The sequence below is a fragment of the Clinocottus analis genome, unplaced genomic scaffold (assembly GCF_023055335.1).
Source record: "Clinocottus analis isolate CAN_PGR_092001 unplaced genomic scaffold, fCliAna1.0.p SCAF_9, whole genome shotgun sequence".
NCBI lineage: Eukaryota > Metazoa > Chordata > Actinopteri > Perciformes > Cottidae > Clinocottus > Clinocottus analis.
The window spans coordinates 5,682,233-5,695,000 of NW_027176251.1; the positions used below are offsets into that span (position 1 = coordinate 5,682,233).

The following is a 12,768-nucleotide window of genomic DNA, read 5'->3' on the forward strand; positions in this document are numbered from 1 at the left end:
TTCACTGATTTACAACAAGAACGAACAACCAGTCCTCACATTTAAAAAGATGGAACCATCAAATTTGTTGTAGAGAGCAGTAGAGAAACTAAACCACAGGATGACAATCGTAATGGTGTGGGGCATTTGTACAAACTGTGTCATGTGACCTTAATTATATTTCAATCCAATTGGCAATTTCTTAGCATAGATAAATTTTCTTTTTAGATTTTAAAATAAAAAATGGACATGTTCTGGCTTCTAGGCCTCGCTGTCTAAACCTTTATGAAGAGAGCAGTACAGAAGAGACGATAACAACGAGTGAAGCAGAACATTGTAAGTAGGGTCATCAATATGACTCATCTCATCTGAAGGGAGAACAGTCCAGCAGACTGAGCCTGGACTTGTGTTTTGGACAGTGAGCCGCTGAGGACATCTGAACTCTGTCACTAATAAATGTCTCGATAAGTCTCTTGAAACTCAGATGTATCCAGTCTAGTGAAATCAACCTCAGAGAATACAACTAAACTAAAATACCAAAAAAAATCCTGTGAAGTACTGATGCACCAGTATCTTAATAATATCTGCTCTAGAAATGTGCAGCTTGAACATCAATTATTCTAGGACCGATAACCGAGGAAATATGAGCGTTGTGAACTCAGTGGTCCTGGGATCACAGGGAATAAACTTCCAACCTGTGATTCTATCTCTCCATCAAAACAACCACATCTCTTTCCCCCCTTCCAGCAGTGGAAAGTCATTCATTCAATCCATACGCCAGGTCCTTGAGTTGGCCGGCTGGGACACGTGGCTTAAAAGAGGGATTGGCAAAGCGGCCAGCAGCGGCTAGTAAGAGCTTTACAGAGAGCGACAGAACAAGTCTGACTCATGGACACAGCAGCACATGGCCTCTGAGACTATTAGGGGAGTGATTTGGATCAATATCCCAATTGGACGAGTGGCACTCGTCTGCAAAACACGTGTCCAATACCAAAGTGACACAACACAAAATGGGATTCCTCTTCAATACAAAGAGCATGTTGCATTGCCAAAGCCTGACCAGTTGCTTGGTTCAGTTGATATTGGTTTCCACAGGTTATTGGCTTGAACGAGAGGTCCGTCTGTTTCAAATAGCTGAATAACTATTGTAGTTGCATGACTGAAGATTCTTAGTGTTGGTTTATTTTCCCAAAAGTGACTTTCTGATGAATACATTTAATATATGCAATATGTAAACTTTGCATTCTGACATTTGACACCTAAACCGGTCTCATACCAATATAAATCCTCTAATTCAGACAGTAAATATTACTCTAGGTGGGTACAGGAGTAACTCTTGCATGCTTTATTTTTACAGTATGAGGATAAAAAACATACAAACGCCTCCAAGCTGCTTCATTCATACATGCATCTAAAATGCGGTGTTTTCCAAGGCAAGAATTCTTCAGTCAAAGAAAAGTTCAACTCATATACTCACATGTTCCTTTTTTGAATACCATTCATTTCATAAAGTTTTACAGTAAATGTCTGAATAAGTAAAGAAAACGCAGAAGACACAGGATCTCACAAATATCACGGATCGCTGTTGACAGCACTGTTGAGTTTATTCTTATGTTGTCGCCAGGCTGCGAACAAAGCCCAGCGAGCCTGAAGACACATATAGAAGTAGTATGTGTGTGTGTAGTATGTGTGTGTGTGTGTGTGTGTGTGTGTGTGTGATTCATCTACATCGAGAGTGTAATCTAGATTGTGTTTGTTTATGGCACAGCGTGAGAGATGGTGGTCTGGAAGGCGAAGGTGATGTGGTTCCGTGCGTGATCAAGGTAAGGGTCTGAGAAGGTGTGTGTGTCACCAGAGAAATGTCTCCATTGCATCAGCTCGGACATGCTGCGATGCTTCTGCTGCGCCCCTGCGCGGTCACCTTGACGACCGAGCTGGCACGGCCGATCAGAAACCTGCTCCTCGTCCTCCAAGGCAGCTGAGGATGAAGAGGAAAAAAAAAAAAAGCAAGTTGAGTCTCGGCTAAGTCAAATAGTGGCGTCGGTGTGCGAAGCGTGTCGGCCATCTGCTTACGCTGGACTGAGCCGTCCATGACACAGCTGCAGTTCAGCAGGTCGTGCGTTAGAGAGAGCGTGTCAGTCAGGCTAAAAAGATCTCGCAGTTCACTGGTGGAGAAGCTGGTGTGCTCCGCCCTTTTGCCCAGGTCGACCACCGTCCCAGAGAGCCCTTGTTTGGACACCTGTCTCTGGAACATTCGCTCCTCAATAGTGCCTGCGAGGAAGAAACCCACCCAGACAGAAAGAGTAACATCAGACTGCTTCACAATTTTGTTGCATATTCTTGCTCATTGCGTGCGTCCGTGTTTTCAGACCTGCGGTGAGGAGACGATAGATGTGCACGGTCTTCTTCTGTCCATCTCTCCACACTCGAGCCATGGCCTGGACACAGCAGAGAGAATTACACAAATGTGCACAGCACCATCTGGTGGTTATGTGATGAAATTCGAGGGGGCTTTCACACCTGCAGTTCAGTTAATTGAGTCAACATGAAGGAAAAATAAATGTACAGTTTATTTTCACATTGACTTAATTGTTTCCTTACAAACGCAGAGCTGTAAGCTTGAAGCCACGGACCGTACTGACCGGTAACATTCACTAAACAGTTTTGGTCAATATCATTCTGTGTCATCAGGGGTTGAACCGAAGTGGTAAAATAACATTTTAGTGACAGACAGTAAGTCATGAATCTCGTTAGGTGTATATTTATGTTTAATAGTTAAAAGTACTCCCAAAAAATAACTGATTAGCATTATTTATCGAGACTACAACTGAACATTTGATTTTTTTGTCTTGTATTGACTTGCGTCTCCCCTGCTTTGCCAAGTTGTCCTTGTATATGGGAATTGGTTTTCAATTGACATTAAACTAAATCTGGTTACTTAAAAGGTCAAATTAAAAAAAAAGAACCGGGTTGAACACAAGCACAACACACCTTAGTATAACTCCTTTTCACTTTGTGATCGACCCCCCCACTAACATTTGATCGTATAAGTGTTACTATGGTTTATAAATGACAAGCATACATATATACAGATCACTTATAACTTTGTTTAATTAAAAGCAGCTGACTTCATAGTTTAGCTCTAGAATTCATGGTAAAATCGTATAAAACACTGTTACGGACATACACTCACAGACAAAGCGAGATTGTTTCATAAGTCTTACCTGAATGTCATTCGCAGGGTTCCAGTCAATATCATACAGCACCAGGTGGGACGCACCCACCAGATTAAGCCCCACGCCACCCGCTTTGGAGCTCAGCAGAAACAGGAAGTTCTGGGAGTAGGGACTGTTAAAACCATCAACCAGCCGTTGTCTCTGGTTGGTGGGGGTGTGTCCATCAAGTCGGCAGAAAGCGTAGCCCACATTTACACACAAGTCCTGGAGCAGGTCAAGCGTCTGAGTATAGTTGGACACTACGACTACCCTGCAGCACATACTTTGTTAGTACATATATGCACACAAATACACATACCCGCCTACCCACCCACCCACACACACACACACACACCTGTCTGAAGGGCTGAGTTGTCTGATTGCAGTCAGCAAGTCCGACAGAACCAGAAGTTTTCCAGAGTCAGTCATGTTAAATTCACTTGAAGAGTAGGATTCAGGGAAGAGCTCAGCCAAGCCTTCATATAAAGAGTTCTCCACTGAACCACTGTCTGCTCTTTCCTACAAAACACAACACAGTACTCAGTTAGGACTGGTAGTAAATCTCTAAACACCAACATTAATGCAGACTATTTTGACCACAGCATGAATGCTGAATGAAGATCAATAAACAACTTATTAGTAGTATTAACAACAACACAAGGCAATCAAATAAGATCAATATCTGAAGGCCAGATGCAGGTTACACTCCCGAAAACCTAACAAAGACCTTAACCTTGGAAGAGCGGTAGAGCAGGCCAGGGTGGTTACAGAGCTTCTTCAGTGCAGTGATGCAGGCCAGGTGTGTGTGAGTTTGCGTGGAGCCCTGAAGGCAGCCTCTGAAGACTCTGTGGCAGATAAGATGCGCGTACAGCTCTCGCTGCAGAGGGGAGGGTTCGCAAAACAACGTCCAATCGAGACGGGGTGGCAGGTAGCAGTTGATGATCTCTTGTGTTCTTCGCAGGATGAACATGCCAGTCAGGCGAGAGAGCTCTGCTGCTCGCTCTTCTCCCAAAATGCTCTCCTCCTGTTGACAGAGATAGATTCAAAATAAAGTTTAAAGCCCGATAAAGTTGTCAATATACAAATTACCCCATAGAAAAGAAGCGAGAGCTGCGTTACCTCTGAGCAGGAGGGCTGTCTGGAGCGTAGAATTGGCTCCTCATATACTTTTCTGTATCCAGTGGACGACCCGAGAATCCCTGGGTTAACAAACTCTATAATAGCATAAAACTCCTGCAGGTCATTCTGGACTGGGGTGCCTTCAAGACAAAGACAATTTGGTTGGTCAGAGAGTCCCTAAAGATCTCCCATCTCTTTCTATCAGCATCTCCATCTCAGAGTCTGTGTGCACCTGTTAGTATGACTCTGCGATTACAGCGCAGGCTGCTGAGGGCTGAGGACGTTTTGATGCTGCTGTTCTTCAATCTGTGGCCCTCATCACAAATCACAAGGCCAAACTCCACTTTCTGAACCTGAAAGCATGAGAAAATACTTTAGCAAGACAAAATATGGTGTGTGGGGATTTCTTTGTACCATGCACACTCGACAGTGACACAGAAGGTGAGAATACCTGATCCAGGCAGCGCAGTAGCATTTCATAGCTGATCACAAGAACGCTGTGCAGGGGGGAGAGCACAAACTGCTCTATCCTGTGGTCCTATACTCACCGACAAAGAACTCTCATTAATGACTTCATACATTGTCAATAAGGTAAGTCAGTTAATCGGATACGTCCACGTTCTTTACAAAAATACATTAGACCCGTAAAAGTCATCATGCATTATTACTCATTGTTTTCTTTTTGTTAATGTGCTGAATTCTCCTAAAAAAGTAAAAAAGCATAAGCTTACTCCTACTAATAAAGAGTAATGTACTTTATGAATAAAATTGCTTCGTTTTGTAATCAATACAAATTCTACTTATGCTGCTGGAGCTCCTTGTAAATACAAAGTAAAAGAATGTCCCTTTCTCTCCACACCTGATCCACACTGAAGACGCTGATCCTCTCGCGGCCCAGCCACTTGTTAAACTCTGCAGCCCAGTTGTGCACGAGGCTGCCGGGAGTGACCACGAGTACACGCTTAGCAACTGGTTTCCCACCGTAAGGTCCTTGTTTAAGCAACGTCCAGGACAGGGCCACGCTCTGGAGGGTCTTCCCGAGACCCATCTCGTCAGCCAGGATAGCCCCGTAGTGACCCACAGCTCTGAAGCACACACAGTAAATCACACAATATGATTTATTAGGAGTCATATCAAAGGATGCAATGCTTTTTCTGTAATGAGATTCATGTCTTTAAACAGCTATAACCTCAAGCCCATGACACACTCGTAGAGAAAGAGAAGGCCGTCTCGCTGGTGCGGTCGCAGCTGATTAGTCAGGAACGGGTCCACAACAACATCAACCACAGGAAGCCCAGACTTGTTGTTAGACCACTGGTGATTGGGAGAAGGCCGAGGCATCACCAGTGCACCTGGAAAAGATCCACAGACCCTGAGTGGAGTGTGTATCTCCAAAATGTTTGTATATAACAAAATGGGAGGTCAAATCTTCTAACAAACCAGAAGATGCCAAAAATATGAGATTATTAGTCATCATACCTGGAGCCAGTGGGTCATGGCGAGGTCTGTAGACCTGTTCCTCTTCCAGTTGAGATCCAGGATGATCTGCTTTTCCCAACAGTGTTGGGGAGCAGAAACGTTTGGATACCAAACTACGAGAGGGAGGGGGAGCTGACTTTGTGTGCAGCTCCTCGTTCTGTACCTGGACCTCTTGGAAGCAACGGCCCCTGGCAAAGTCCTCAGCAGATATGACCCCCATCACCTCTATCTCCTTCCCTCCGATCATCAAGGTCTCTCCCTCGGACAGAGAGGCCAGCACGGACACTTTGTAGCCACTTCCTAAACAAACATAACAAATTAACTCACAGTGATGATGTGTATTGGGAGAAATGATCTAAATGAATTTGAAATGTTTGCTATATCTACTTAAAAGGTCATAATGTTGTTATTATTCTGCAGAAGTAAACAGGTGTACTTAAGGTGTGGTCACTACTCAAACATCACTGCTAGGTGTGGTTACATTACAGGGTGAGGCGCAGACTTAATACTTTCATACTTCTTTCCTACCAGAAGACTTGCTATTAAATATGGTATTAAAATGTAGAATAACTTGTGTTTATGATGTTCACAGACAACATGGGCTGCAGTCACAATGCTCCCTCTGAGAATAAAATATTACAATTAAAAAAAAACTTTAATTCAATTCTGGTGTCTCACCCTTTCCAATGTCCTTGCCCTCCATATCTTTCAGTGTGGCTGTGCGTCCTCTTGTAAGCAGGACCGCGTCGCCCTCCCAGCGCTTGTGTTTCTTCTTGCTGGCTTTACACCACATCACACTGAAGTAACGCACTGCGTCTCGACTGCAGGCCGAGTCTGAGCCTGCAGCCCCAGTGACACAGGCCGAACTCCCTGGAGGCTGAGCGGTTTGAGGGTATACATCCACTCCTGTAACACAAAAGGCATACAACATAGTGAAAAACACACAAAAATATCCAATACATCGCTGACCAGCAGGGGTCACCGCTGCACCAAGTCTACACAAACACCAGAGCCTCTCATTGTAAAGGAACCCAATTAGGAAAATTAAAAGAAAAAACATCTTCCTCAGAGATAGTGAATGCTCGTTTGACATGTAATAAACAAAAAACAGCAAATTAACTTCACTTTTTTTAATAGAAAAAGTTAACATATGGACAAAGTGTAAAAGAAACATACATCACAGATATACAAACTTTGAAATACAATCAATGTTATAGTCAAACACATTAAATAACATCGCAAAACCAAGTCCACGTCTCCCTTCTTTTGATCGATTCAGCGACCAGAAGGGACTTCAGACTTTAACATATTTTTCTCACTTCCATGTAAATTCAGCAACATGCTTTGTAATCATTAGCATCTTGTGATTAAGGCCTTCAACAGTTTAACTTGTGATTCAATCCAGGGTATCGGAATATTTCTCAGTTTAAAGAAATAAAATTAGAACCGTTTGATTAGAGCACTTCTTCTACGTTTCTTAGCTACAGAACTTTAAAGAAGTGCCCAAGTTTGTTTTCAACAAATACAAAGAGGAAATGTTTTTTAGTTAATCACATCCGATTTTTTACTGATAGCAGATCACTTTTTAAAGGATTAAGAGTGCTAATCATCCCCCTGATATGATCTGGGGAGAGTCTCATGTTCCAGTGAATCATTACAGTAAATGCCTGTAAATCAACACTATAGTACAATTAAATTGGTGGCAGATCTAAGAAAGAGAAGCACCATCATGGTAGACGCCATTCATTCCCTTCCAAATAGCTGGACTTTCATATTCATGTAATTTACTTTGGCCAGTCACAGTGTTTGTAAGTTCAGCATTTACAAGGTCTGTTGCCGCTTCTGTCAATAAGAGTGATGAGGACACATTTTTAACACTGACGGTACAAACAGACTTATGGCACCACAAGTGAGCCTCATCCTGCATCATGCAAAGAGGCTTTCAGTGTCTGTACGAGGCACTATGTTTACAAAATAAAAAATCAAGTTCTCAAACATGAAACTGATGTGTGATTGCTCCTCAGCCTCTTCTCCACACTTTAATCTCATCAGATCCTCTCCCTTTCTAACGCTGGACACAGATGTGCGCGTTCCTGCTCTTTATAGAGGAATCGGCAGTCCGTTTCTCAGCCGAGCAGCCTTTATTTTCTCCACTTTGATCTTGGCTCTCAGAAGTTCCTCCTCCAGGTCCTGTTTCCTTTTCAGCCCCTCCCTCTTCTCCTCCAGGTACATAGCAACCTTCCTGTGATTGGCCAACACCAACTCGTGCTCCTCTTTGGCTAGGTGCAGAGAGCGAAACCTGTCGGGCTCGTGGTGAGGGTAGATGTCATTGGGGTAGAGGTCGTGGCGTAAAGGCAGCGGCGAGGGAGAGAGGGGGATATTAACTGAGGAGGGGACGGGAGACAGTGATGTTTCAAAATCATGAACGCTGCTGCCCAAGTCCTGCTCCTCCTCCCCCTCCCCCTCCTGGCCACCGTCCAGCACTGACTCTGTGTGTGTGGAGAGGATGGGGAGGTCTGGCGGTGGTTTAACATCCTCTTCAGGGTCCAGCTGGACCACCTCATGGGGGATACTTGGGAGAGATGCCGAGAAATCCTGGAGTCCAGCCAGAGAGGAACTGCTGGCAGGATGTTCGACAGGAGAGTTGTGCTTGCTGTATATTAATCTAAAAATGGAATAGATGACAAAAAAATATGAGAGAATGAAGTGCTTAAACAATGCGTATTCTGTCTATTTTGTTTTTATGTGTCTGTGTGCACATCTCTGTTGGCGTACACTAAATTGATCAATCAAACTGGACTGAACCAAAATATGCTGATTACAGCCTCACAGAAAATATAATTTCCTTGCTGACGTATACTTCACTATGAATAATAAAATGGTAGGGATCTTTAGGTCAGTATTCAATTGTTTGTACTTTCCCAAACTAATAAATTTAATCGGTCTTGGCCTCCTTCATTGATTTAGCACTAAAAACATTAGAACCAGGATCTGAACATTACTTTGGTGTCCAATTTATGATTTGTAATAACCTTGTTTACAAAAATAAATACAAATTAAAATTACAATTCACCCAAAACATATTTGGCAAACTCGTCAATATGAAAACAAGAGTTGAGTACTTTCCATGTAAATGTACTTAAACAAAAACTACGAAGAGTAAGTTTGTCGTCTGTAAAAAAAAGAAAACAGCAGGAAAAACTGTATTCCCATTTTAAGAATGACAATGTGAGTTTGTGAACTAATTAGACTTTGAAGCCTTGAGTTCAGCTCCTCCCTTCTCCTCTAACTGTTGAATCATTATCGTGACTGCATACCTTTAATGATGCACGTGTTTGTTAAACTCTCCTCCAACTGTTGCGTTATCCCTTTAGGTCTGTAATTAAAATTTGTGCCTGTGCTCGTATGTGCATATCACACTGTACCTGCGAAGTGCTTGGTCCTTTTCATGGATGGGCACGTGGTGAAACAGGTGAGGGATCATCTCCATAATTCTCCTGGTTGGCTCAGAGATGCTCGATCTGTACTCTGGCTGGGCGTGTCTCCGCTGCATCACTTCCTGCTTGGCTGACTCCTTTAGCCTCTTGTAGAGGGTCCTGAGGCCCTGAGCGGTGCGATGGGGTCTGTCCCCTCCCAAGGCATTGTATAGCTCAGCCACAGTGTCCCAGCACTTGTTCTTGTCCACGATGACCGCATGCTTGTTGGTGTGCTCCTCCAGGATGCGAATGTGAGGACGGACCAGCTTCAACAGGTCCAGCTTCTCAGAGAGGGTAAAGTTGGAGGAGCGAGCTTTACCCACCATACTGGACAGAAACACAGAGCTGGCTGCCATCTTATAGCATAGCAGACTCACACAGACTGAGTTGGGCCTATGGCTGTTGCCGCTCAGCAACCACACTCAGTACTAAGGCTCCTCACTCTTCCCACCAGTCTTTTTTTTGTCCCTGCTGCTGGCTTCTCTTGGTCCACGGTGATTTAGCCAACCCTGGTCTTAGTCCCATACATTTTCCTTCTATTCTTCTTCTAAATCAAACATAAACTACGTCTAACATGTGCATGGATTCATACACTACTCCTTGGTTCTCCCTCAGCCACGTTGCACAACAAAAACAGGCTGTGCTGCACACAATAAGAATCAGGCTTAACTAGGCCAGCCTCGTTTAGGCCCCCGCCTACCGCGGAGGGCTTTGGATGAATTCCTCCCAGCTTAGGCTGACGTAGCTAAGCCGCTTAAGCCCAGCCCGACCTACTTACAGCCCGGCCTCTCTAAACCCAAAACCAAGCACAGCACAGAGCACAGACACACTGCACCATAACACAAAAACGGCAGCAGGCGCGCTGTGCTCGACACAGAAGGGGAAAACAGTTTCTAAACACTGTATAACAGGTTATTAGGGTCAGGGGTCTATTTTCCAGAAGTGAGTGACGCTTTGATAAAGCGCTGGTTTAACTAACCGAGTGGGGGAGGGGTTTTGGAGCGCGCTGCGCGTGCCCGCGAGGACGGAGCGTTTATACCTTTTCTGCATACAATAAACCACACATACGGGTTCACTCGATGAAATACGTGTTGAGGACGAGTGTGGAAACCGGAGGAAGGCAAACGCAGAGTAAACCGCGTTGGTTTCGGGAGTAAAACAGCGGCACTAGTTGCTCTTGCAGGAGGAGGACGCGGTGGCTCACTGATCCCGCGCACAGTCCTAATCTCCGCGGCGCTGCCGCTGCACTACCCCGCTCATTTGCATAATGCTGGACCTGCTGTCACTCAGCCTCAGCCCGACTGGTTTAACGTCCAGTGTGTTGCAATATTTGCCACAGAGACGGTCGGGTGCTGCAAGATATTAACGCGGCGTCACGGGGTTTACTATGGTTGAAATACAAAATAAAGATAATACCATCCGAGACACACGAGGGACATAAAACTGGAGCACAACCGCGATAAATTGCGTGCACACTGGTTCTTAATCATGTAGTCAAATCAAGTGAAAAGCGTCGATTATTTTTGGTTGTTAAAATGTAGGTGATGTTTCACAATTCCTTTCTGATGGAAAGCACACAGAGTGAAGCTGTGTGGAGTTTGTGTTTAAGCTTACAGGGATTGAGAGCAGAGAAAGAACACCATCCCCTGCCTCTAAAAAAGGCTTCCAAATCAAAAGTCAAGCTGCATGAGCATATATGTACAGTAAGGAACTCAGTTATATGCGTTTCACCATACCTGGCATCTGAACAGAAGATGAAGAGAATATTTAATGACATGTTTCCATCATTTCTATAATATGACAGTAAACGGGTAAGAAACTAGCATTTGCTTCTGCACATGCAGAACAATTGTGTAGCTAATTCTCACAATTGGTTACTAAACATGGAGTGCAGTGATTTGCAGAGAGACTGTTTAAAGTATTCATTAAAGCAGACTATGTCACATAACGCATGTGTAATCGTGCCATAATTAGTATTATATAGTATTATATAGGGGTACTGATCAATAGAATTAAAATGACTATATTCTCAACATGACTATATCTTCAACCAACTGCATGATTAATTTAGTACATCAGCAAAGAACTGAGCATGTATTATGTCAATACAGTTAGAACTCCTATAATATGACATTTTTCCCTTGTAGTTATAAAATGACAACTTGCAGCTTACAAATATCACAGAGAAAAAACTGTCTTGTGTGAAAACTTGTGTGATATATGGAGGTATGTCTTGATCATTTTAATTACACATTTATTGTAGATAACCTAAAACCGGTAATAAAACGTGTATGAATTAATATTTATACAGAATTTAAAGATATGAATAAACTTAAACATTTCATCAATAATTATGCCATGGGTACTTTTGTCACACATTACCTTTCTGGTGGATATTTGTCTTAATAAATAAAACTGGTATATAGGTACTGGACACAAAAAACATCAAAGTGATTTTGTTGCACAATCTATTCTTGGCCATAATAGCAACAGGTACGGTCCCAGCGACACATCTTTGTGTCTTACCTGCAGGTCTGTTGTTGTCTTCAGTGTGCTCTTCTGAGCCATTGTTGGCATGTTCTGACTCAGCCTCATTTTCCTTTCTTTCCGCTGCACTGAGAACACGAGCCAGAGCCCTTGACAAGGCTGGAGCAGGCAGGGCAACTTTGGGCTGATCATCACACGCTGGTGCTGCTAGACTCCTCTGGACCTGCAAGATGAGAAGAAGAGAAAAGACAACTCATAACCTGAGGACGTTTGGAACCATAAAAATGCTGAGGGATCGAGTGTAGGTTAAAGCCTCTGTGCATCCACACAAGTGCTTTAAGTTATCCTGGCTGATTAGACTTCACCTCAGGTTGAATGTGAGCCAGAAGTTTGATGGAACTGTATTAGGACTTCATCCACCATCTCTCCCACAGGTTAAACAAATTTCTGACAGTGCACTCAGGAAGATGTCGATCAATGAGTCTCACTCGTCCACACACTCCTGAGAAAAGGTCTAATCAGCAAGACTACCTGAAAACACCTGTATGGGTATTCAAAGCTAAACATGTTGTGAATAATTTACCTTTTTCAGTGCATTGCCTAAACCAAGTTTAGGGGTAAGGGGCTTGGATTCAGCCACGAGACAGGAAGTAGATGCTCCAGGGGGCATAAACCGGGGCTTTTTCACAGCATTACCAAAAAGTTGGCTGGGAGCTCCTGAGCGTCGCATAGTGCTACTGGAAGCTCCTTAATAATCTATATCCTAAAGAGAGAAAGAAATTAATGAACACAGTCATTAATATTGTAAACTATTATACAGTTCATAATCAGCATTTGATCATGTTAATCAACTCAGTGGCTCTCAAACACCCAAGAATCTTTCAAAGCAAGTATGTGAGTGAGATGAGTGGGTTTTACTGTCTTTATGGTTCATCCACACAGGACTTAATAGTTCAGTGTTAACTTGTTGCTTTAGCGTTTCATGTTCAAGCTAGTTTACTCGCTCACGTCAA

The 12,768-nt window shown here is 43.4% G+C and overlaps 2 protein-coding genes across 2 annotated transcripts in view; both read right to left on the reverse strand.

Annotated features, from left to right (window-relative positions):
• Positions 1-1,542: 1,542 nt before the first annotated feature.
• rad54b (RAD54 homolog B) overlaps positions 1,543-12,768 on the reverse strand; it is an 11,405-nt gene continuing 179 nt past the window's right edge. The window contains exons 2-16 of the mRNA XM_068570809.1: positions 12,339-12,518; positions 11,795-11,978; positions 6,471-6,698; positions 5,793-6,092; positions 5,503-5,665; positions 5,173-5,398; positions 4,765-4,851; positions 4,546-4,666; positions 4,314-4,453; positions 3,928-4,218; positions 3,550-3,713; positions 3,204-3,465; positions 2,351-2,417; positions 2,053-2,250; positions 1,543-1,957 (exon numbers count right to left, since the gene is read on the reverse strand). Coding sequence (XP_068426910.1) covers positions 1,737-1,957; positions 2,053-2,250; positions 2,351-2,417; positions 3,204-3,465; positions 3,550-3,713; positions 3,928-4,218; positions 4,314-4,453; positions 4,546-4,666; positions 4,765-4,851; positions 5,173-5,398; positions 5,503-5,665; positions 5,793-6,092; positions 6,471-6,698; positions 11,795-11,978; positions 12,339-12,485 — 2,799 coding nt within the window. The 5' untranslated portion in view covers positions 12,486-12,518 and the 3' untranslated portion in view covers positions 1,543-1,736. The remainder of the gene's footprint in view (positions 1,958-2,052; positions 2,251-2,350; positions 2,418-3,203; positions 3,466-3,549; positions 3,714-3,927; positions 4,219-4,313; positions 4,454-4,545; positions 4,667-4,764; positions 4,852-5,172; positions 5,399-5,502; positions 5,666-5,792; positions 6,093-6,470; positions 6,699-11,794; positions 11,979-12,338; positions 12,519-12,768) is intronic.
• On the reverse strand, positions 7,565-9,624 carry LOC137781810 (fibrinogen silencer-binding protein). The gene is made up of 2 exons (XM_068570808.1): positions 9,218-9,624; positions 7,565-8,457 (listed from the first exon to the last, which is right to left on the reverse strand). The coding sequence occupies exons 1-2, from the start codon at positions 9,622-9,624 to the stop codon at positions 7,893-7,895; spliced, it is 972 nt and encodes a 323-aa protein (XP_068426909.1). The 3' UTR covers positions 7,565-7,892.